Source organism: Typopeltis vanoorti, chromosome 12, assembly GCF_054136105.1.
Source record: "Typopeltis vanoorti isolate ZY-2024b chromosome 12, IOZ_Tvanoo_1.0, whole genome shotgun sequence".
In the NCBI taxonomy this organism is placed as follows: Eukaryota; Metazoa; Arthropoda; class Arachnida; order Uropygi; family Thelyphonidae; genus Typopeltis; species Typopeltis vanoorti.
In genome coordinates this window covers 109639158-109663063 of record NC_143560.1, presented here as the reverse complement: position 1 = coordinate 109663063, position 23906 = coordinate 109639158, and the positions used below count along the sequence as shown (strand labels likewise).

The following is a 23906-nucleotide window of genomic DNA, read 5'->3' as shown; positions in this document are numbered from 1 at the left end:
TGATTGATTCTGCCAGAGAGGCATGTGGTGAGGTTGTTTGTAAGGATAAAAAAATCACAACTCCTGGTGGACACCGGAGGTTAAAGAGGCAGTGAAGGAAAAGAAGAAAGCATACCAAAAGTTCCTGTCAAATAAGTCAGCTTGTGCTCTTAGAGAATATAGAGACAAATGCAAGAATGCTAAACACTGTGTAAAACTAGCTAAACAAAAGTCATGGGAGGACTTTGGCAAGAATATAGAAAATAAATATCAAGAAGGTGGTAAAATATTCTGGAGGTTGTTGAAGAAGCTTAAGAATGGAGGAAAGAGTGCTATAAAAGGAATTAGAGATGATAAAGGTGACATGAAAATGGGAGAAAAAGATATCCTTGAAGTATGGAGTAATTACTTTGAAAAACTGCTAAATGAAACAAGCAGTGATGATAGCACAGTGGTAAAAAACACTGACCAGGCATGCAGTCAGGAATACATATCCATACATGAAGTAGAAAAAGCCATCAAAGGCGGCTTGAAATGTGGAAAGGCAGCAGGAGTAGATGATATTCGACCAGAAATGCTGAAGTATGGTGGTATAAGAGTCTTACAGTGGCTGCACTGCATAGTTCAGAAAGCCTGGACAGAGGGACGAATTCCCGATGATTGGAGTAGAGCTCTCATAGTACCCATATATAAAAAGGGAAATAAAACTGCATGTGAGAATTACAGAGGTATTTCCCTACTGAGTGTTCCTGGCAAGATCTATGCAAGTATACTTGAGAAATGGTTGAGAAGGCTTATGGAAGAAAAGCTTGGTGAAGAACAAGCTGGATTCAGGCCAAATAGAGGCTGTCATAATCAGATCTTCACTTTACGACAAATAGTCGAGAAAGCATGGGAATATAACAAAGATCTGTATTTAAGTTTTGTCGATCTGGAAAAGGCATATGACAAGGTGCCAAGAGAGAAGCTATTCAATACGCTGCAGTTATATTGTGTCAATGGGACATTATATCAAGCAATACTTAGTCTTTATTTGAGTTGTAAGTCAGCAGTTAGAATTGAAGAAAGTACAGGAAGATGGTTTAATGTTAAATCTGGTGTGAGACAAGGATGTACATTATCCCCTCTGTTATTCATTATCTATATGGATCACATTATGAAGGAAAGTGGTATTAAACATGATATCAAAATTGGAGATGTTAATGTCAGCTCTTTGCTTTATGCGGATGATGTTATACTTCTAAATAAATCCGCTACAAGTCTGCAAGATTCTCTGACTAAATTGAATAGCTGTTGTAATAGATATGGAATGAAGGTCAGCAATAAAAAGACAAAGACAATGAACATAGGCAGAATCATTGAAAATGTCAACTGTGTTGTGAATGGAGAACCTGTGGAACAAGTAAAACATTTCAGCTATTTAGGCACGATTTTTACTGAAGATGGTAAATTAAATATAGAAATAGACAACAGAATCAGCAAAGCTGGTATGGTGGGAGGTCAATTGAATAAATACATATGGAATAAGAGAGAAATTAGTCGGAACACTAAATTAGCTGTATACAAGACAGTGTTCAATCCAGTTTTAACTTATGGATCTGAGAGCTGGGTCAGAAGTAAAACACTTGACCAAAGACTAGAGACTTCATATATGAGAGTCCTGAGAAAGATTATAGGCGTGAACAGATGGCATCGGTGGCAGTATCATATTAAAAACGAGGATATTAGGAAAGAACTTGACATTGTGAGCATCCAGGAATGCGTTAGCAGAGCTAATCTCAGGTGATATGGTCACTTAAACAGAATGGGCGAGGAAAGATTAGCAAAACAAGTGTTCTCTGCCAGGTTGGCAGGAAAACGACCGAGAGGAAGACCAAGATATAGGTGGATTGATACGGTACAAAGTGCTTTAGACGATAGAAATATAAGATCTGATAATATTGGAGTGTTGACAAGTAACAGACTGATTTGGAGGAAAATTGTAGATAGGAAATTAATAATGATGTAATTTTTTTCATGTAGTAGTGTCATATCCTGTACACCCCTTGAGGGTACATGGCAGGAATTTGATGATGATGATGATGATGACCACTACGAACTTCTTTGCTCACATACTCCTCTTATCCAATGCTTCAACCACCCTCCTCATTCTACCTCCTGGAAAACAGTCCTCGTGCACCTTTTCACATTGCCACTCCCAAATCATTTGATATTTCTTTCATGTCTTTCATCCTATTCTTCCTCACTTTCCCATGCAAATTAGTAATTCTCCTCAGTTCATTCCTCATATGTGTAATCTTTTGCCTCATCTTTACCAGCTCTGTTTTCAAGTCTTCTATTAGTTTTTCAGTGCCATTTATGCAAATTACATTTTCACTACCTTGCATATCCTCTGTCTTACTGCTCACCACTGGTAACTCGCCACCATCTCTATACGCTACCTTATCAATTAAAATCACTAACTCATCGCCACTTTTGCCCACTGTCTTTCTGTTACTGTTCAAGCACTCAGCTGTACCATGAAATGGCCTTAGTCTGTGCTCATACTTGCAAAGATAATCTAATAAAAAGAGTTTTCTAAAATTACATATTAGAGGAGGAGTATTGATGGTTCAGTTTACGATGATAAATGCATTATCATCGGCTTTAACTTAAATTCTTGGTAAGTTTTAATTTAATATGAATATTGGCTTCATGGTATTTCTACCTCATGCCAACACTTTTCCTGTCTGATTTTATTCATTGGGTTTGTTGATAATTTTACAAAACTGCTTATGTGTTCCATCATCTTCTCACCAGCTACTTTTTGCATACATGCATTGTTCTTCTAGCAGAAAACGAATGTTTATAATTGTCTAAGCAGTAGCAATTACTCTTACTGTATGTATTTTAATTATACATTTATATCATTGTACAGTAATATGTCAATTTATTTGAACATAGTCCTTCATTTATATAAATGTAGCAATGTGGGAAAAATAGTGCTTCCTGCTATCTAGTATGCAAGGCAAAATTATCTAATCACATTGACAGGAAGGAAGCATTGCCTAATTCATTAGAACAGTATTTTTATTTTGAATTATTTTTTAAAATTTAAATAGTAAATGATTTTTAATTGCTTTATTATAGCCATCAAGGCATCCAATTGAACCGCAGCCACCACCAGTAGAGCCAACAACTTATATTGTTGCCCCAGATCCTGAAGTTTTAGCCCAGTTGATTCAAGAAAATGCAAACAATATGCCTCCTGCATGGGCTTACGTAGCGCCAGCTTCACCTGCCAACACTTTTACGGTACATAAGTATCCTGAGTCACCTAGCCAAGGCAGGAAAGAGACACGAGGTTCTCAGGTTGGAGCCAGCTTGCCCATTCCACTGTTGTGTGAAAGATTGATATAATGTGTAGCTATTAGGATATAGTTAATTAAGTGTGCTTAGAAACATTGGTTGTGGACAGTTCTATTTCATATTAATTCCATTTATATTGTTTATTCATAGATTTCTCTAATATTTTAGAATAGATAAAATAAACAGTGGGATGATGGTTCATTTTACTATTTAAGACATACATATTATCTTGTGATGTCTGATCCTAACTTTTTTAAATGGTTGCACGTAAGAAACAAGTTTCTAACAGGTAATCAGTCAGCCTTGTAAGGCAAAAAGGAATTAGAATAAAGTATAAAAAAGTGATCATCCATAAAAGTACTGATTCATAATAAAATGGGGAATCAGTTTTCTCCACTTTATTTCAAAATTTCCATCTGTTTTTGAGAATTTATTAGAAAAATAATAAGGAAAAATCCTGTAAAATTTTAAAATAAGTTCAAATTCATATAATGTGAATTTGAACTTATTTGAATTTGAAAAAAAAATGATTTAGTTTAATTTAAAAAAAAAAAAAAATATATATATATATATACAGGGTGGCCATAAATTAACTTTCCTTCTTTGAAGGTATCTGTAGCTAAAACTAATACACTGAATGGGACCACATTTTATATTGAGACTTTCAAAGGCATGGGGAGATGATTTCCACGAAAAAAAGATTTAGTACCAAAAGTCGCCGGCAGGGGAAATTTTGGCACTGGCAGAGCCAAAAGCAGTCAGATGTTTGCAGTAAACACAGGTAAAAATGGTTATGCAAATTTTACTGTGCGAACGTGACAGCAGCGCCACCAATTCCACTTAAAAAGGGATTGGGAACGTTCAGGCAGTTATTCGAGTGACTGACGAATTGTGCTCAATATGTGTCCTACCTTGCCTCAGCATGCTTTACTTGTTAAGTTGTTTTACCTTAAACAGTGACATAGGACCTGTGTACAGGTCCTATGTCAGCTGTAGCACTGAGAGCTATGATTAAGAAGTTTGAAGAAACTTGATCACTAGGAGTTAGACCTGGCAGAGGACAGAAAGCAGTGCAAGAAGAGACAGTAACAGGCGTTACACAAGAAAGGTGAGCACATTGAAAATTGTATATGTGGTCCAGGAGACTGATTCTGATGAATAAAACATTGTTTCCTGTGAGTTCAATCACTACATTAATTTCTGTGTCTCTCGCAAGTTGTTGTTTTAGTTTAATTATTATTCTTATTATCATTGCCACATATCCAGCTGGAATGAGTGATGCGGCTGTCACTTACACCGTCAAAATGTTATTATTCCATTTTATCTGCCTTTAATATAATATTCGGTTTTCGGCTCCACCAGCACCAAAATTTCCCCTATCGGCGACTTTCGGTACTAAATCTTTTTTTTTTGCAGAAATCATCTCCCAATGCCTTCAAAAGTCTCAATATAAAATTTGATCTTATTCCGTTTATTGGTTTTAGCTACAGATGCCTCCAAAGAGGGAAAGTTATTTTATGGTCACCCTGTATATATATTGGACAAAATGAAGAAAAATGAACTACATATTGTTATTATTATTATTATTAAAGGCCATACATCACCCACACTAGCTGTCATACCTTCTCTTAAGCTCATTCACACTAGATGCACTCGCTACTTCAACAGACTAACTGTTTCACTCATTCATGGTTCTGTGAGAAAAAAATCTAGCTCTCACCCCTTACTCAACCACACACAAACTTAACTTCCATCGATGTCCCCTTGTCCTCTCTCCACCTTCCACATGATGAAAAGTTTCATCAACCAAAGTAATGTATACTAGTGTCTGCAGTCCACATACTCTTGATCTAGCCTCATAATCTACATTCCATAATCCTAATATCATCTTCATACCTCTTCTTGCTGCCTTTACAAATTTTTTTATCCTCTCGAAATCCAGGAGACCAGATCTACACATTGTCGTCCATGTGTGACCATATCAGGGCCTTATAAACAGGCAAAATGACCTTCATGTCCGTACATATCAGTGTTCATTTCAACATTGCAGTTATCCTCTGAGTTGTATTTGCAATTTTTATTATGTGACTGCTGAACCTCAACTTCCTGTCCACCATAACTTCAAGTCTCAAATCTGGTCAGTTACTCCATGCATATGACCACCAATATAATATGCTGTTGGATATCTCATCACACGAAAATGCATAACTTTACACTTACTAATGTTGAATTGATAGCCATTATTATTTGCCCACACATCCAGCCTGTTCAAACACCCTGTTTATGCAACAGCTTTTCATGTGATATCCTATCCAAATGCCTTATCAAAGTCCACTCGTGTCATAGTGTATCCATTCACTTTTTCCAACTCTGCCATAACATTATTATTAAATTGCTCAGACATAACCTACTTTTTAGTAAACCTATGCTGTTCCTTGCTGTTACTAACTTCTCTAAAATCCAATCACTCAGATACTGATAGGTCGATGATTAAACATGTCAATTTTTACACCACTCTTTCTGAGCTGAGACTCAAATTATGCAAACATGTCAAAGGCTTAGCCAATTCATCTAAACATTCTTTTTTAGCATATGTGCTGATATCCCATCCATCCCTATTGCTGAATTCTTATCTAAGTTATGCAACAGCTCTAGAACCTCCTTCTCATGCACTTCTCTTTCTATCCAATGTAGTAGTAGCACAGTGTACTATATTACATACACTAGGTTGATGGATCTTAGTGAAGTGAGCAGGCATGTACTGATCATACACAGCACCCTTGTATCAGAATCAAGTGCAATTGTTCAAACATTTGCATTTGATTCTGATACAAGGGTGTGCTGTCTACATTCAATAATGTCATTCTTCCACATTCGTTCTTTCTTCTATTTGCAGTATAATGATAAAATTCTTTTGGGTTGCTTTTTAGCCTGAACAGCCAGTTTATTTTCACACTCCAACTTAGCTTTCTATAACAATACACATAACTTTTCTTGCTTATTCCTTACATATTTCATAGTTCCTCTCATCTTTATTTTCATGATATTCCTTCCATATCATCTTATGAATATCTAGCTTAAATTTCCAGATTAAAAAACTCACACCCATTTCTTCTAAATAGCCTGTGCATTGAATCATTTACTATCATAGCCCTCCTTCGTAGCTCATTACTATTGTATCTCAATAATAAACTAACCATTTTTACTTTCTTACTTTTCTTTCTCTCTTCATCATCAGATCTTTTATATCCTCCCTTATACTACTACAAATGCTGATTACTAGAATAGCCATAAATACTGTTACAATTTGAACAACACATGAATCTTTAATCTATCAGTAAATCATTTACAGCTTTATCGTCATTCTACTGTCCAGTAGAACTATGATAGGCTTTTCATCCCCAGGTCATCAGTTAGTACATGTGACATTGTTCTCTCGCAACATCACTTTCTGCATTCTTATAGGATTATGGCAGATGCATGCCTTCATAGCCCTCACAAGTTGTTGGGTCGTAATGCAGTATGGTCGACCTGTTCTTTGGCAGTCAGATACAACTTCTGTATCATTATAACTGTTAATAGTCGGATACACAAACAGCTTATTGATCCCGAGTGTTTTTATCATGTTGAAAATAACGGGCTACATTCCAACTTTGTGAAGTGCTATTTCAGCCACATGGTTGTTCTCATAATCTCCCCACTGTATGTTAACCTATCCAGCTAAGCAACTCTGTTTCTACCGATAAACATGCATATGTTGGCTGTGCAATGGAACTAGATTTGTACAAATCTGTGGGCAGCACACTGGTATGCAGGAGTTGTAACGGTATTATGGCAAGACTATATATATTTATCACTACTCAAATAATCAATAGTTCCAACAAGCACTACTACCTGTTTTCTTTCTTTTCTGTTTTTCTGTTGCATTCATCACATCCCTTATTTTAGCTTCTTGGAAAGTCAGGGTAGTGACTGTCATCAAGCGCATATTTAATTATTAGATCACCATACCATAATGCTTCTTTATTTCTTATATTCTAAATTCAGTTTGAATTTCCATACTTTCCTGCCTCTTATTGTTCTTTTTATTTTTCTTTCCTGTCTTAGCTTCCATAAACGTTTTTCTGTTTTCTTTAACTTCCTGGTTGATTTTTTAATAATTCCTTTTAATCTGGAAATTTCATATGTTCATTTTTCTTCATTTATGTCATCAATATAAAGGTTCTCATTTTCGGATTCCATGTTATCATTATCCTTAGCTTGACACTGCTTTATTGTTCTGCCAGGTTTTTGGTACCATTTTTAAAAACTATCTTAATTTAACAGTATTTGTTAAAATACATTAGCAAACAGAGTAAATACAATGAAATAAATAAAACTACAAACAAATTTATTTGACAAGTAATGAAACTTCATATATAGGTTATTTTAATTTGTAGTTAATAGGTAATTAACTACAAATACTGATTACTTAATAAAATTTTATAACTTGGCAATGTTAATTCTACTAGCTATGTGCTAAAGAACTTTATTACTAAATATTTAATACAGAATGAGAACTAGCCACATCTCCTAGTCTATTATCCAGTCCTTGCCTTCCCACAGGAGTATCCTGTTATTAGCTACCCATCTGGATATTGATCAAACAAAGATGGGTAATTTGGAATTAACTGACAGAATTGTATTTTATATTGCCTAGAACCACATGAATAATGATTATACAAGTCAAATATCCAGTCCTTGCCTTCCCACAGGAGTATCCTGTTATTTGCTACCTATCTGGATATCTATCAAACAAAGATGGGTAATTTGAAATTAACTGACAGAATTCTATTTTATATTTCCTAGAACCACACGAATAATGATTACACAAGTCAAATATCATACTAGTATCCCCCCAGTTTATAAGTTCCTCCCTGCAGTTTTGTCAGATGAAAAGGGCAAACATTGAAAAGTATGAGTTCCTGAAGAAATCACAGTCAACAGAATTGAAAATAGGCACCATCACCTTAAGAAGTATTGAATGGAGATATGGAGCTAGCAGAAAATGACAGAAATACATTGTTGACATAATTAGAGTTACTGAGGTGAAGAAGACAAACACATAAAATGCTTCCAAATAATAATTATAAGATGATATATTCCTTGGCAGTCCTCACCTTACACAGATGAATTCAATTACTAGGTATCCACCCTTCATGTTGACCTAATGAGGATGGACTGACAAACTGGGATATAGTCAACCAAGTTGTATTCTGTATAGACGCGGGGAGGGGAAAACATATAGTTTGATGTTACAAAATAATCATTTAACAAGGTCTGGTAAAATAAGACCACCCTGTTGTTTTAGTTAAAAAGGTAAGGTAAAAGGTGAAAAGTCCACTACTGAACCAGCTTCATTATATACAGAACTGAAAATAGTCCTCCCCCATCAACATAGGAAGCATGGGACTGGAAATCCTTATTTCGAAGATTTTACTAGCTCTTCTTCCCATGGAAAAGAAGTGGAGCTAGCAAAGGAATTTAGAAAAACCCTACTATGTTGATATAATTAGGCAAGAAGACCAAGATAGGTATGATCCTTCTAAATGAGAATTGTAAGGTTTATTTCAGTCTACGAAAAGGAGGAGTAAGTATAGTATTCAATACAAAACATGGACGTCTTTATGAGTGGTTTGTAACTAGTGTTTGTTGAATTTTTTTAATTCTTTCAGAAATTCTCATAAGGTAAGGAACTATTTCTGTTTTGTAGTAATCTAATTGTTCTCTGTTGTTCTGCTTGTTATGAGGTTTAGACTATAATGCTTTATTTTAACAAGTTGCTATTTATGAGTTGCCCAGCTAGAGCGAGTGTATTCCCATAAGCTCTCTGGTCAAATTTCATATGAAACTTTTATAGTTTTTATATTCAACTTTGAAATAATGCTGGATTTAATATCCATTTAATTTTTATAAATTTGCATCGCCAAAGTGAAACCTTTTGGCTCTTTATTTTAGTAAATACTTTTACGCACCGACCGAGAGTTCACTTACAAAAAATACACCTCTCTGATGTTTCAAGTTCCTTAGTACTGAGTGTTTTTGCTCTCTTCAGGTTTCTGCCTGGTCTCTGACAAAAACCAGCAAGTTTGAAACAGTTGTCAGGCCAGTGAAACTTTTTCAAAATGGACCAATAGGAGGAGAATACACGGATGCTTGGGCATAGCAATCATCTCTCCTATAAGGTCCGGCTAGCGCAACTTGTAAATATTGGCGAGCGTATTCTTGTAAGCTCTCTGGTCAAATTTCGTACGAAACTTTCATAGTTTCTATAATCGGCTTTAAAATAATGCTGTATTTAATATCCACTTAATTGTTGTAAATTTGCATCACTGAAGTGAAGCCTTTGGCTCTTTATTCTAATAAATGCTTTATTTTAATTTTTTTTTTTTTGGGGTGGGTTCGTTATTTCTTAATCGGTGACTTATTTAAGATGTAATTCTTTTTTGGAGTATAATGTCATTTGACAAATTGCTCTAGCAATTGATCAAATAACAGCATTTTTATTATACTATACATTTGTGCAGGAAAGTGAAGTATATTAATATTTAATTATATACATGTGTTTTCTGTAGATAGCATAAGATAGAGCCACATGATAATCTCTGGTAACTAGTATATCTAAGTCTTGTAGATAAGTTTTTATGTTGGTTAGACATACTTCTAATTTTTTAGGAAATGACAACATAAACTAAATTATTAATTATAAAAATAATATAATAAATTTAGTTTAATCCTTTATCTTTAATAACTACCTATATTTTGTCAACATTGGGTCTTCAGGGATTACAAAACAATGATATGTGCATACAGCATGGCATCCACATCCTGAAGGGCCCCAGGCCAGGATTTTTGCCCCCCCCCCCCACCTGTCACTCAAGTTAAGGACAACACATTACTATACAGTCTACAGGGTTTAGGATTAATTAGATTAAATGATCACACACAAATAATATTTATTTAAAAAACTACCAACATGTACATAATACAAACTAATAATAATATTCAAAATTACTTCAAAGTATATTTTCTAGCTTTTGTCGACGCAAATTTATCAATAATGTCAGTAAAATCCACTCGCTTAGCCAAATCTTTTTCGATGCACAAAATTGCTAGGTGATTAAGTCATTCTTGGCTACTTATAAATCTTTTGGAATTCTTGAAAGCTGATAGTTCGTACTATCTCTTGCCGCATGTTGTTTGAGATTACTCTGGGCCAGGTACTAGGGGTCATCATATTTTATATCAGATTTTTCAACAGGGCCTGCAACTGAAGCATCAACTGTATCATATTCTTCCATAGTCACTCCTTCTGCAGGTTTTTCACTTGCAGCCTTTTCTTCAGTTGCAAGAGGTTCACATGTAACAATCGATTGACTTTCAACTGCCTTATGAGTTTCGATTTGACACTGATATTCTGTTTGGATTTCAATGTCACAAACATTATCACCACCTTCTCTCGGATCAGTACTGGGAACTATGTCCTTTTCGTTTTCAGATTTGAAAAATTTGGTTATGAATTGATGACCTTGTGATGCTTTCGATTCCCTCGGATTTAAGTTTCCTCTTCTGAGCTCTGGACTTATGTTTGTACTTTAAATCAGACATTGGGATTTTATTTATTTTAACTAGAACATCTTTGCTTGCTTGAGAGCAATTTATTTAAATATTTTTAATATCTCAAATTTGTATGACTTGAAAAGAAATAATAATTAAGTTTGTTTCATACAAAAAAAAATCATAATTAAAAAAGCTTTATATTTTCTTTTACTTACTAACTAGCAAAATTTTAATTCAAGTAAGAGAAATTCTTCTCAAATAAAGAATTTTGTAGAAAATGTTCAGTTTCTTGAGATCAACTTAACCAACTAAAACTATCTAATAAAGCATGCTCTTTCATGAATAAAATAAAATTCTCTCAGCATCCGTAGCATATGCACTGTAGGCACTGGTAGGATAGTGTGCCAGCAACGTTGGCATTGAAATGACAGTGTGCATAGAAAGCAAGACAGGCGAACGAAAACCGAAAACTAAAGTAAATCCTTTCGAATGGGCAGTTCAGAAGAGTAACCATAAGTCTGAAAAGATGGATAATGGGTTGGAAACGATTGCAAAAGCTAGTAGTCCCTCTTGACACGTATTCATTCATATTTTATAAAGTTTCTTTTTGTCTTTTGTTAATCTCACTTAACTGGCTGACCCAACAAGATGGGCCCCCTAATTCCAGGTCCCCAGGCTAGAGTCCTGTCAGCCTCACCCTTGTGGGGGACATGTCATACAGGTACTCAGCAAATAAGGCTGAAGAAAGACAACTGAAGTCTATCCTAGAGTCCTAAAAGATGCCCCTTAGATCTGAATGTAAGCTTCCCAAATTTGGGGCAATCTCATGCACCCAAATTTGTTGAGGTTTGGGAAGTTTTTCAGAGCTGAGGCTGAATCAAGGAATAATTTTTTGTACTCGTACTAGCTGTGATGTACAAGTATGAAAGATGATTCCTTGAATAGCATTAGCACTCACTTGTAGGTCAAAATTAATTAGCATTAATTTTTTCACTTAATAATTTGAAATGGATTGAATTTTAACATATAAAATATTTCCTATGTGTTTAGTTAATGTTCGTGCTAGTCATTTTGCTAAATTATATATAGGTATATATATTATTGACAATAGGCTGAAGAGCAGGAGCATTATTTTTACTAATTTTTGGTAAGCCATATATACATAGAGTATATGAATGATGTGGATATAATTTTTGTATTATTTCAGGCAGCCAGGTGACTACTTGGATACTAGAAATGAATTATATAAAACCGGCTTCTAAGGAATAATTTGAAATGATCCAGCTATGATTGTTGAAACATTTATTTTGAGAATTTTGGGTTATTTTGGGAATATATGTCAATGCTGGTCAGTTAGAAGAGGAAATAACTGTTTCAGAGATGAGAATGACCTAGTGAAATAAAGGAGTTAATTGTTTATCTTAAATCATGTTGCAGTTGATAAATTTGGTGGTAGAGATGATATTCAGTGAGTTACATGATATCAGGTCAGTTGATATCTGACCTAACATACAAAAATTGATCATTCTGGTGTTAAATGGAGTTTTACCTGCTATCTAAATGTTGAGCCCCAACCAACTTCCAAAGTAGAAAAAAACATTCATTCTGTTGTTTTATATGCAGTTTTTTTTTGCATATTTTTGAAACATATAACTTCTTACATTTGACTATATCTAATAAAGGGGGAAGGATCATCATCTGTATATCAAGATTAATTAATTGATCATCTTCATTGAATCACTAAGACTGGGAATATCTTTTTATTGCAAGTATTATTCTAGCTCACAATAGTTCAGTACAAAATGGAGGATTACACCCCAGTTAGTCTTAGTGACAGGCAGTGTAAAAATGAACTTGCAGTAAATTATGGCACAGTACTTTGCCTGCAATGGATTAGTCATAATACGTTGCAAGCAAAATATTGTATTAATCACTTCAATTCAAAATGCATGACCTTGCACTTAGCAACATGGAACAGAATTCATTGTCATTTACCCATAGAATGTTTGTTCAGATCAGCCTGCAAGGATTCTGTGTTAGAAATATTTCTTAACCTTGCATTATCTTTAGGTAATAGTATATTACAATCCAGACCTAACCTTAGTGTAATTAATATAGCCAATAGAATTAATTACAGTGGCCCATATAGAACCCTGTGATATCCCACTGATTACCCTCCTCTTAGGTTTTGGCGCCTCCACACATTTACTCTCCAATCCCCATTAAACAGCAATGTCACAAGGTTATTTTGCATATACTCATTCCCTTAATATAATCATTCCCTGATTAGCCTCACCAACTTTAAAGATTCTTCTGTCTTAACTTCAGCCTTTTTTAATGGAATTCTCCTTTCATTATTCTACTCATTAGAGATTATACTTGTATTGACACTCAACTTGGATAACCAAGTCATAGTACTAAATCTTATTCATGTTCTTTCTGCATTTTTTACACTATCTTGTCCATGTCCCATTGCTGGGTTCAGATCAAGCTCATGCAATAGTTTTAATATCCTAAACTCATCCATTTCTATCATTTCATTTAGTTTCACCTCAGCATCCAAATATATATAATAGGTCTGCTTGGGATATATACCTTACTAAAATGATCACTTAAAAACACGGCTATTTCTAAAATATCTGACACTTTAGGTGATTACTTCATTCTCCAAGTTGATTCTTCTGTCTTCATCTTTTCTTCTATTTGTCAGGTAATAAAAAATTCTTTCAATTGTCTTACCTGTTTGGTTAATTGTTTTTCATAGTCTTTCTGTCTACCTTAGAAACTTTTTCACAATGTTATTCATCCATTTAACTCGCATGCGATTTTTTTTCTTCTGGCTCTAGGAGCATAGTCAAATATAGCTTCCTTTAGACATCCTTTCATATTGTTAACAAAATATCAGTTATGACAAAACTTACTTTCTATGAAGAGGTCATGAAGGAAGTAAATCGTGGTATTGTCTGTGATGTAATTTATTTGGATTTCAACAAAACCTTTGATATGGTTCCTAATAATAATCTACTGATTAAAATGTACCATACAGGTATTAATGATTGCCCAGCAACATGGATAGGAAGCTCTTCTTCCAGATAGACTGGAGGTAATGTTCAGAAGGAAACCAAGTACTAATGGCTAGAAATGGAGTATCTAGAGTTTGATGTTGTGTCCTTGTTTCTTAAAATATTCATAAATGATTTAACTTAAAATATTAAGCATTAAATGTCTTTCTTTGATGATGGTCTTTAGTTGGAAATTGCTCATTATTCAGATCACCTCTTTTCCTTACAAGATCATTGGAAGAGTAGACAGGAAATAGGAAAATAGTATTTAAAATTTAATATGGTGGACAAAGGTAAGTGTGCAGTTTGGTAAAAAGATAGTATTATAACATAGCAGTATTGACAAGATGGATGCAAGTTGAATGAAGAGGCTCTTTATAAAAATTTTAAAGATTTTGGTTTATAGGGAATTTAAGTTCAGCAATCATTGGTAAGACAACTAGTACAGCCCAGATGATTGTATGTTTAATTAAAAGAAATTTCACTTGTAAGAAGGACATTATGATACCTAGTGCCTCTGGTTTGTCTAAACTAATATTGGATTATAGTTCACAAATTTACTTGCCCAATTTTTTTATTGTCAAAAAGGTATTCAGAGAAGGTTCATTAAGTGTATATAGAGTGATTATATCAAGATAGATAGAGAACTGGTTGATTAGTTGTGATTCAAATTTATCCAACAGAATCATCATTAACAGCTTTCTTCAGTCCACTGCTAGATGAATGCCTCTTCATGCTTCTTGTGCACCTTGGCATCTATAATGTCCATAATATCCTCTTATATTATCATGTCATCCTACCACTGGCCTAAGTGCTTTCTGATAGCCAGTTCTTGGTGTCCACTCTGTTGTTCTCTTTGTCCATCTGTCATCAGACATTCACATCACGTCCTGTTCTGTACCATTTGTTTGATGCCTTTTTATTGCTAATGCAATGACCATTACCTTTGTTTTAGCTTCCTTATCCAAGTATTATTCTTCTTTTTATTATTATTATTAATGGAGACCTCCAGGGTATCAAGTGCTAATAGAAGGAAGCCACATACTATATGCACCAGCTATCATACTTATTCTTGAATTCATTCACACTGCTTTCACACACAATATCCAATGACAATCCATTCCAATCATCTATTCGATGAGAGAAAAATCTAGATCTCATTCCCTTCTTGACGGCATTCATTCTCGGCTTCCAAGGATGGCCTCTCCTTTCTCCACCGTCCACAAAATGAAAAAATTCCATCAACTGAAATCCTGTATTACCTTTTCAGAAGTTGGTAATTCTCAGTCATATCTTTCTCCTATTTGCTAGTGTCTGCGGTACACTAATTTCCAATTCTGTCTAGATAATCAGTATTCCACAATTCTGATATCATTTTTACCACTCTCCTTTGCACTTTCTCCAATGTATCAGAATCACAATGGAAACCAGGAGACCATTCAAGGCCTTTAAAGAGGCAAAATAACATACTTAACTTTACATGTCAAAGTTCGTTTCAGCATTAAAATTATCTTTTGAGTTGTATTTGCAATCTTTGCTACATGCCCCCCCCCCCCCCTGAACATTAACTTTCTATCTACAATCGCTAACCTCATCAGTTTCTGCTAGCATAATCCCACCAATATAATACGACACTGGATATCTAATCACACCAAAGTTTATTGACATTTAACTGACATCCATTTTCCCATCCCCACATTTCCAGCCTATTCAAATCATTCTGCAAGTACTGCATATCAGCCACATTCCTGATTACCTTACCTATCTTTGCATCATCAGCAAACAGGTGGATGTTACCTGTGAAATCCTTCCTAATGTACAGATTGACTAACAGTGAACCAAGGTGTCCTTGTGGTATGCCACTGGTTACCATAAATCTTGCAGACTTATATCCCCCATACACCACTTTTTTGATATCTGTCCGTCAGCCATCCTCTTATCCATGCTGACATTTTATAATCCAATCCTGTATTCTCCACTTTATGTAACAATCTTTCATGCTGTGTTCTGTCAAATGCCTTAACAAAATCCAAAAGTATCATAGTGTATCCATTCCTCTTGTCTGGCTCAATAGTAACGTTATTATAGAATATGAGCAAGTTGCAAAAACATGACCTTCTTAGTAAACCCATGCTGTTCATTGCAAAATAGAGATTCTCTTTCAACTCATTTCTGAATGTGAGCCCTAACGAACTTTTCCAAAATCTTTACCACCACTCCTGAGGTACTGATTGGTCGATAGTTGGCTACATCGGTCTTTGCACCTCCTGAGACTCAAATTATATAGCCTAGTCAAAGGACTATGCAGTTCAGCTGAACACTCTTTTTGGTCCATATTGCTGAATTTTTATTCAGTTTGTGCAATAGTTCTAATACCTCCTCCTCCTCCTCATACACCTAAGTTTCTTCATTTAGTGAAGAGGTAGCAGTGAACTCACTGTTACATACACTTGGTCAATAGCTTTTAGCAAAATTTAGTTGAACAACCTCTTCTGCATCTGTCACGCTCACACCATCTGCATTCGATGGAGTAATTCGTTTTTTTACTTGCAGCATATCGATAAAATTCTTTGGGTTGTCCTTAGCTTGCAGAGCCAGTTTCTTGTCATACTCAGACTTAGCTTTCTGTACTACAGTTGTGACTCTTCTGGCCTGCTTATGATTTTAATAACAGACATCATTCTTACACATTCTTAGCACAGTATTCCTTCCATATCATCCTTTTCTTATGAATCGCATATTTGATAAGATTACACATCCATTTGACGCCTATCCTATTTGAACACTCAGGACACATTCTGATATTGCATCATTTAAGTAATTTTTAAATGCTTCCCATGCACTGTCGATATTCTTCCCAGCCAGTAATTATACCATTGCACTGAACCAGAATACTCCTCAGTTGGTCATCATTTCTTGCTTTGTAGTTCAGCATGTAACCTTTTCTGAATGGAACATTCGTGAACTTAGCCACTTCCCCAAATTGTTCTTTCCATGTTTCGTTGAGTTGTTTTCGTTTTATCTAGGTGTTTTTTTTGTTTTTTTTTAGTCAGACTCCAGGTTTTGCTACCATATGTCATTGCTGGGAGCACACACACACACTGGTTGTAGATCTTTCTTATTAGGTTGTTTTGTAAATTGCTTTTAAATATATCTCTATAATGGTTAAAAACAGTTCATCTGAAATTTCATTACCAAGTTTTATGATTGGAATGATTTGTCCTAGATATTTATATGAACTCACTATTTCACTCTGTCTTTAATTTGTTTTCATTCTGGACTATTTTCCCTATACAAATTTTGATTAATCCAGATATACCATATCTAACAGAATATAGAAGAAATTTAAGTTCACTTATGTATAAGAGAAATCTAGCAGAACTTTGTTGTACTTGGCTGAATCAGGCTGTATTAAAAGGTATAATGCAATATAAAAGGCCATTTATTTGACAGCTAGAGTTGAAATTTGTTTAATGATCTCTGTTAAAAAAAAAAAAAAAAAAAAAAAAAAAACATTAAAGATTCAACAATGAAAGGAATTAGATAGTTTTGTTCTGTTCCTATAAGTATATCCTTATTTGTCAGCCAAAACTTACTAGTGCCATTATTTTTTGGGCAGAAATGTGCTCATCAAGGCATATTCCTAAGATTTCTGTCACTTAATGAACACGAATAAGATTTAATTAAAATTATTGAGATAGAAATTATACTAGAAAATAAATTTAATTACTTTATTTTCTGCTTGAATGTGTAGCTTTGGCTTTTCTGTTTACTAGGATATAAGGAGGTTTTTTTTTCTGACTGCTGTTGAACTCTTGTTATAATGCACTTCTACTGTTTTTAAATGAGGACATTGGCTTAAGAGTCAAAGCTGTATAACTGAGAGGAGACCTCCACATAGCCTTTAAAGGAATGCTGAGAACCATCCAGGGCTTCTGACCTAATGTTCAATCTTCACCTTCTCGTGGTGCACCCTGTTAAGTATCTACTTAACAATACTGAACGAATGAGGATGGACTGGCAATTTGGGATTTAGCTGACCAAATTGTATTATTATTGGCTTAAACCATGATATAAAATGATGGTACAACATGACAGAAATGCTGGCTGGGATGTTACCCAGTTAAATAAGGCTCCCATTGTTTTCGCCAGGGAACCAGGGCGAAAAGTCAACTACTGGAACAAATCCTGAAACACACCCCAACTCAACATCACCAGATCGGTACTATCACCTGAATGGCAAAGAAATGGAGTTGCTGAGGAATTGGAAAGTACCAGATTGACATTATAGGGATGACTGAAACAAAAAAAGACAAAAACTGGTGAGATCTTTCTGAGCAATAATCTGACAGATAAGCTTAGGTGTTGATGGTTATTCATGACTTATTTTTTCAAGGTATTAACAACACCAAACAATTTTTATCGAAGAGATGTTTTATTAACTGCTTATATTTTGCTGAATTTCAAATCAGCATCACCAGAGCACAACACACTTGTACATGTGACAGTGAGTGAGTGAAACAATGCAATTGCAATGGACAAAAGATCTGAAGTCCTATTTTTGGCACCCTCTAATGGGGGGAAAAAAAAAAAGTTTTTGTGACTGTGACTTTGGCCTATTATGGGCAAACAGGAAGATCAGTTAATATCTGCCTGGAAGAACATGAAAAATACATTCACTCCTATTACTGTGGCAAGTCAGGACTGGCAGACCACGCTTTGGACACTCCTTCACACAGAATTAGATGGAAGAAAACGCGCTATTTAGGAGTCGTTACAGAGCTGAAAGATTATTTTTTTGAGTCAGCAGTAGCTTTGAAGAATTCTCCCAACCTTAAAAAATATGATTGCATTAATTTGCCAAAAATTTGGGAGACTGTTATCCTTAAGAGAAACTCCCACATAGCTGTTTTTTTTTTTTTTTTTCCTCCATTAGAGGGTGCCAAAAAAATAGGTCTTCAGATCTTTTGTCCATTGCAATTGCATTGTTTCACTCACTGTTGCATGTACAAGTGTGTTGTGCTCTGATGATGCTGATTTGAAATTCAGCAAAATATAAGCAGTTAATAAAACATCTCTTTGATAAAAATTGTTTGAGGTTGTTAATACCATGAAAAAATGAGTCTGAGCAATAATGTTATATTCAGCCAGTGACAATGAAGGAAAAGAAGGAGTAGCCATTGTATTCAACACTAAATCCGAGGCTAATCTTTTTGAATGGCAGGCAATATCAAGTAGAGTAATGTAGGCAAATATCAGAATTGGGAACTGCACAATGATACTTATTTGTGCCTATGGTCCCACAGAAAGAAATGGAGTAATTCTTTTGCGCCTTCAGAGAAAGCAACTAACACAATGAAAAAGGGAATGTTGATCCTTTTTGGGGATCTAAATAGCAGAGTAGGAAATGATTGTCAGAAATACAAAAATATTTGGGGAAAATTTGGAGAAAAGAACAAAGCTAATAATAATGACAAATACCTGTTGGATTTCTGCTCAGGACATGGACTAGTTAGCACTTACACAATATTCCAATATAAAAATGTGCACAAATTCATATGGAAAGAAGAGGCAAGGATAAGAAAAGTCTCATTGACTATGTTATTGTTGATAGTGATGTTTTCTCACTAGTGCAGGACACTAGAGTGTACAGAGGATTTGAAATTGGAATTAGTCTTGAGCAGGATAAAATTGAATTTCATATTGAAAAGAAGAACATGTAAGAAAGTTTTAAAGTGAATAAAAAGTTGAACAGCTCTGAGATATGAACTGTAGACTAAAATACACAAACGTTATTGAAGAAAAAATGAAAGAGTTTGAAAACAGTAACCAAACCTTGGAGATTCAGTGTCAAGCGCTGAAGAAAACACTAACTGATTCAGCCAGAGAGGCATGTGGTGAGATTGTCTGCAAAGATAGAAAAATCAAAACCCCATGGTAGACCCAGGAAGTTAAAGAGGCAGTGAAAGAAAAGAAGAAAGCATATCAAAAGTTGCTGATATTAATTCAAAAGTTCGGTTGTTGTTTTTTTTTAAGTGGAAATTTGATAACTATAATAATCATAGCTATTTGTGTGCATACAAATTACTTTTCATGATACAGAATGCACAAAAACAACATGCATTTATGTGTAAAGATTATAGTTTAGATTGCTTATTTGGTTAAAATTATACAAATATTTTTCATTAACATCATACAAGCATTACTGCACTATACTCTTAGAAAAAAAAAAAGCACAACTTAAATTTTCAGTTTGTTAATAGTTAGCATGTGATTTTGTATGATATGTTTTAATGCATGCTTATAAATTATGAATATTTAACAGCTTGGTATTATATGCAATACCTTGCATGATGCATGATTTCGTTTTGTTTATTTAATAAACTGCCTTGGTTTTCAGCAACGTGGAATGGGCATGAAGATTACATGTTAATTTCTGGCAAGTTATATTTTTAATATTATTTTAATTTTTTTTTCCCATCCTGCCTTGGTTTTATATATTTATGTATATTATTTTTTTCTTACTACTTTGTGTTTGTTTCTTGTTTGTTACATGTAGTAATTATACTGAATTTATAAACTTATATACATTTCTAATCACATTCTGTTTGGCACAGCTGATGTACCATTTAATAATTATATTTTTGTTAATCTACACTAAAACTCAATGCACCATATGCTTGCTAATTTTTATTTTGTTCTTATTGATGAGAAAGCTTGTATTAGCTTAAAGATTCATTAGAATTATATAGGATGTACCTGAAGATCTTATACTCTATACTTTAACATAAAAGTACAAAATTAGAATAAGTGTTATGCTATTTATTTGAGGTGAGGTGTGTGATGGCTGATACAAGTGAATTCATGGAAGATTGAATCGTAACGAGTGCATGGGTCCATGAAAATGCTGTTACTGATGAAACTTTTGGAACAATAATGACTAATTGCATATCATTTTTATATATAGACAGCAACCAACAAAGGCAGCAATGCTGAAATTAGAGAGGAAGGTGTTTGCTAGTGGCAGCATCTATAATAAACCATATTCCAGCAGGAACATGATGTTCAAGAATTGATATATTGCTAAGACATAACAACAACTAACAAATAGCCTATTCCACACACCATTAGAAGAACTTTGACTTCACAAACTGCCATATTGTTTTTCATCAAGAACCGTTGGACAGACAAGGTTGTGTGGGGCGTTGTCATGGTGCAGCAACCAATCTCCGCTGCTTCACATTTCTGGCTGTTTTTGGCAGACCCTATTATGCATTCTTCTCAAAACGCTGAGATAAAAATGTTGGTTCACTGTCTATCCAGGAGGAACAAATTCTTCGTGTACAATCCCATTCACACGATTCTTTTTTTAATCCTCTGTGAGCAAACAAGACATAAATTTATCTGACACACATTTCATTTGCAAATCCCCTGTTAAAATTCGCTGGCATGAACACCATGACAAATTTCGTCTCTTCAGAAACTTGCTCAATGGTCTTTTGACGAACTTCATTGATTTCTTGGCAAACCATTTCGATGTTTTCATTTCTGCTTGTCAAAAGTCAGCCTGATCATGGTTGGTCTTCATCTGACATTTCCCCATTTTTGAAACTAGAAAACCACTCAGAGACCTGCATTTTACCTAAAGTAATTGCTGAAACATAACAATAGTTTCAGCTGAAATTTTAACCAAAAGAAAACAATTCATGCACACTCTCTGTTCCTTGTTGTCAGCTATCACAAAATCACCAAACTTGCTTGTAAGCACTAACAAAAAAATAGCCAGAACAACGAACCAGTTCACACAGGATGACATTACTTGCCAGACTGGCACGGAAAGCTGCACACTCACAATGTGTAACACCATCATCCGTAACTAGAAAATGCACGCGCCAAGTTCATCTGTTTATATTTGGGTATCCCCTCATACATTCCACACACACATGCTGCATTAAATGAAAATTTTTCATATCATATGCAAACATGGGATTCACTGACTCCATTGTTATACTGTATACTTCATCAGTGTGTGTGTGTGGAGGGGGGGGGGCTATAAAATAAGCTATCGTGTACATAGTTAATTAAAACCACAACCCCAGATTAATTATTCATTTTAAAAAATATTCATGCTAAATAGTGAAAAAAACACTTCACAGTGAAAAAAAAACAATGCCTTTTTTTGCTAACAATACTGCTACTGCACAGAAAATGATCAGTAGCACTTGTACAACATTCTGCATTTCACTAATTTCCACTAATTACTGGTGTCTTTAGTTTGTCGGTAAGTTGATGGACAAGGACAGAGAAATGATTCAGCTGTAGTCAGGTTTTGCTTAATTTCATAATACCATCCTACCTTTGTTTTTTAGTGACAAATATATGATATACTGTATCTCTGACAAAATATGTTCTTCTCTTGTTGCAGCACATTACATTGAAAAAAAAATGAACATGACCAGCCTTTTGATGAAGCAAAGTGCTCTCAATAAGCATCATTATATTGAATTGTACTCCTTTGTTTGTCCATTCAAGTAAATCACATCTTAACATTTTTGCCAACCTGTTTATCTCCTAACTTGTCACTCTGGGCATAAGAGGTAGTATTGCTTCAACAGAATAGTTCTCCAATCGATGTGAGTTTTTGAATAGTGCACTTCCTGAGAGCTGATTAGTTGAAAATCCTCCACCATTGCATTAACCAAAGAGAAGCTCAGATTTCAGCATATGTGGCAGTTCCTTGTTTGCAGCTAGTTCAAAGAACACATCAGTTTTAATGGAATATGCAACAAAATCACCATTTTCAGATAATGATTAAAACTGCTATTCTAGAAATTTGGTATATTTCATGTCTCCATTTAGAAATGGCAGTTTACAAATTTCCTTCCAAAATCTTAAATATAAGCTTACTGAATAAACAAACTAGAAAAATAAAGTTAACATTTTAGAATATTTCTGTTTCTTTGCCAATGTGCTGCTTGTTCATCTCAAACATCTTAAGAAATGTTTTATGAATCAGAATGGCAAACTTGGAATATAACTTCACCTATGTTATCTGATTTTATCTTTTGAAGAAATTTTCTAAATGTGTTGCTAGTGGAGGGGGAATAGAATGGTCATTTACTTTCTAAGAATATTGTAATCATATTGCATCATTAAGCTGAACATGGATATTTTTTTTACTTAAAAATAGAAGTAGAATACTATTAATCCCCCTTATGAAATCAAAATATCTCTTCCCTGAAAAAAGAAATGCCAGTTCTTAAAAAAAAAAAAAAAAAAAAAAAAAAAAAGAGAGAGAGAGAGGGGGTAGATTAGAGATTTTTAACTTGTCAATTCAAAAAAATAATAATAATAATATTTCCAAGGTAGAAATGCTTTAAAAATAAGTCAGAAATTTAAAAAATTTCATTAGAATGGTGCAGAATGGAATTCAAAAATTTGTACACTTCTAAAGTTTTTAAACACTTACTGACGTGGAATATAAAATTTATGATGTACTTTTTTAACTTTGTTTGTTTCTTTTTTTTCTGTTCAAAGTGAGTTTTTATTCTATTTGTGTGTGCATGTGTTGGGGATGGGGGGGTGAGGAGATTGCAATACAATTTATAAAATATAACAATTTTAATATTTTATACGGTTTGCTTCATGATTTTTATTTCATTTGACCAGGAATATCCACTGTTCTCTTTCCAATGTGTTTCTCTTCATTTTCAACCAAGTCCATCTACTTCTTTAGTTCCTCCCTTGCATAGCCAGTTATATTAGGTCTGCCTCACTTTCCATTTCCTTTAGGATTACAGTCTGTCTGTCCTTATTCAATTATTTTCTGGTTTGTATGATGCTCATGACTTTCGTCTCATGCTCATGACTCTCTGGCTTTCGTTTATTCTGTTCAGCATCTTAGTTGTTCATAGCCTT

General features: G+C 34.4%; 1 protein-coding gene across 1 annotated transcript in view; it reads left to right on the top strand.

The window, feature by feature from the left end:
* Positions 1-23906, top strand: part of Fak (protein tyrosine kinase 2 Fak) — a 316957-nt gene that overhangs the window by 227753 nt on the left and 65298 nt on the right. Inside the window, exon 22 of the mRNA XM_090402169.1 lies at positions 3109-3330. Within this exon, the coding sequence (XP_090258295.1) occupies positions 3109-3330 (222 nt within the window). The remainder of the gene's footprint in view (positions 1-3108; positions 3331-23906) is intronic.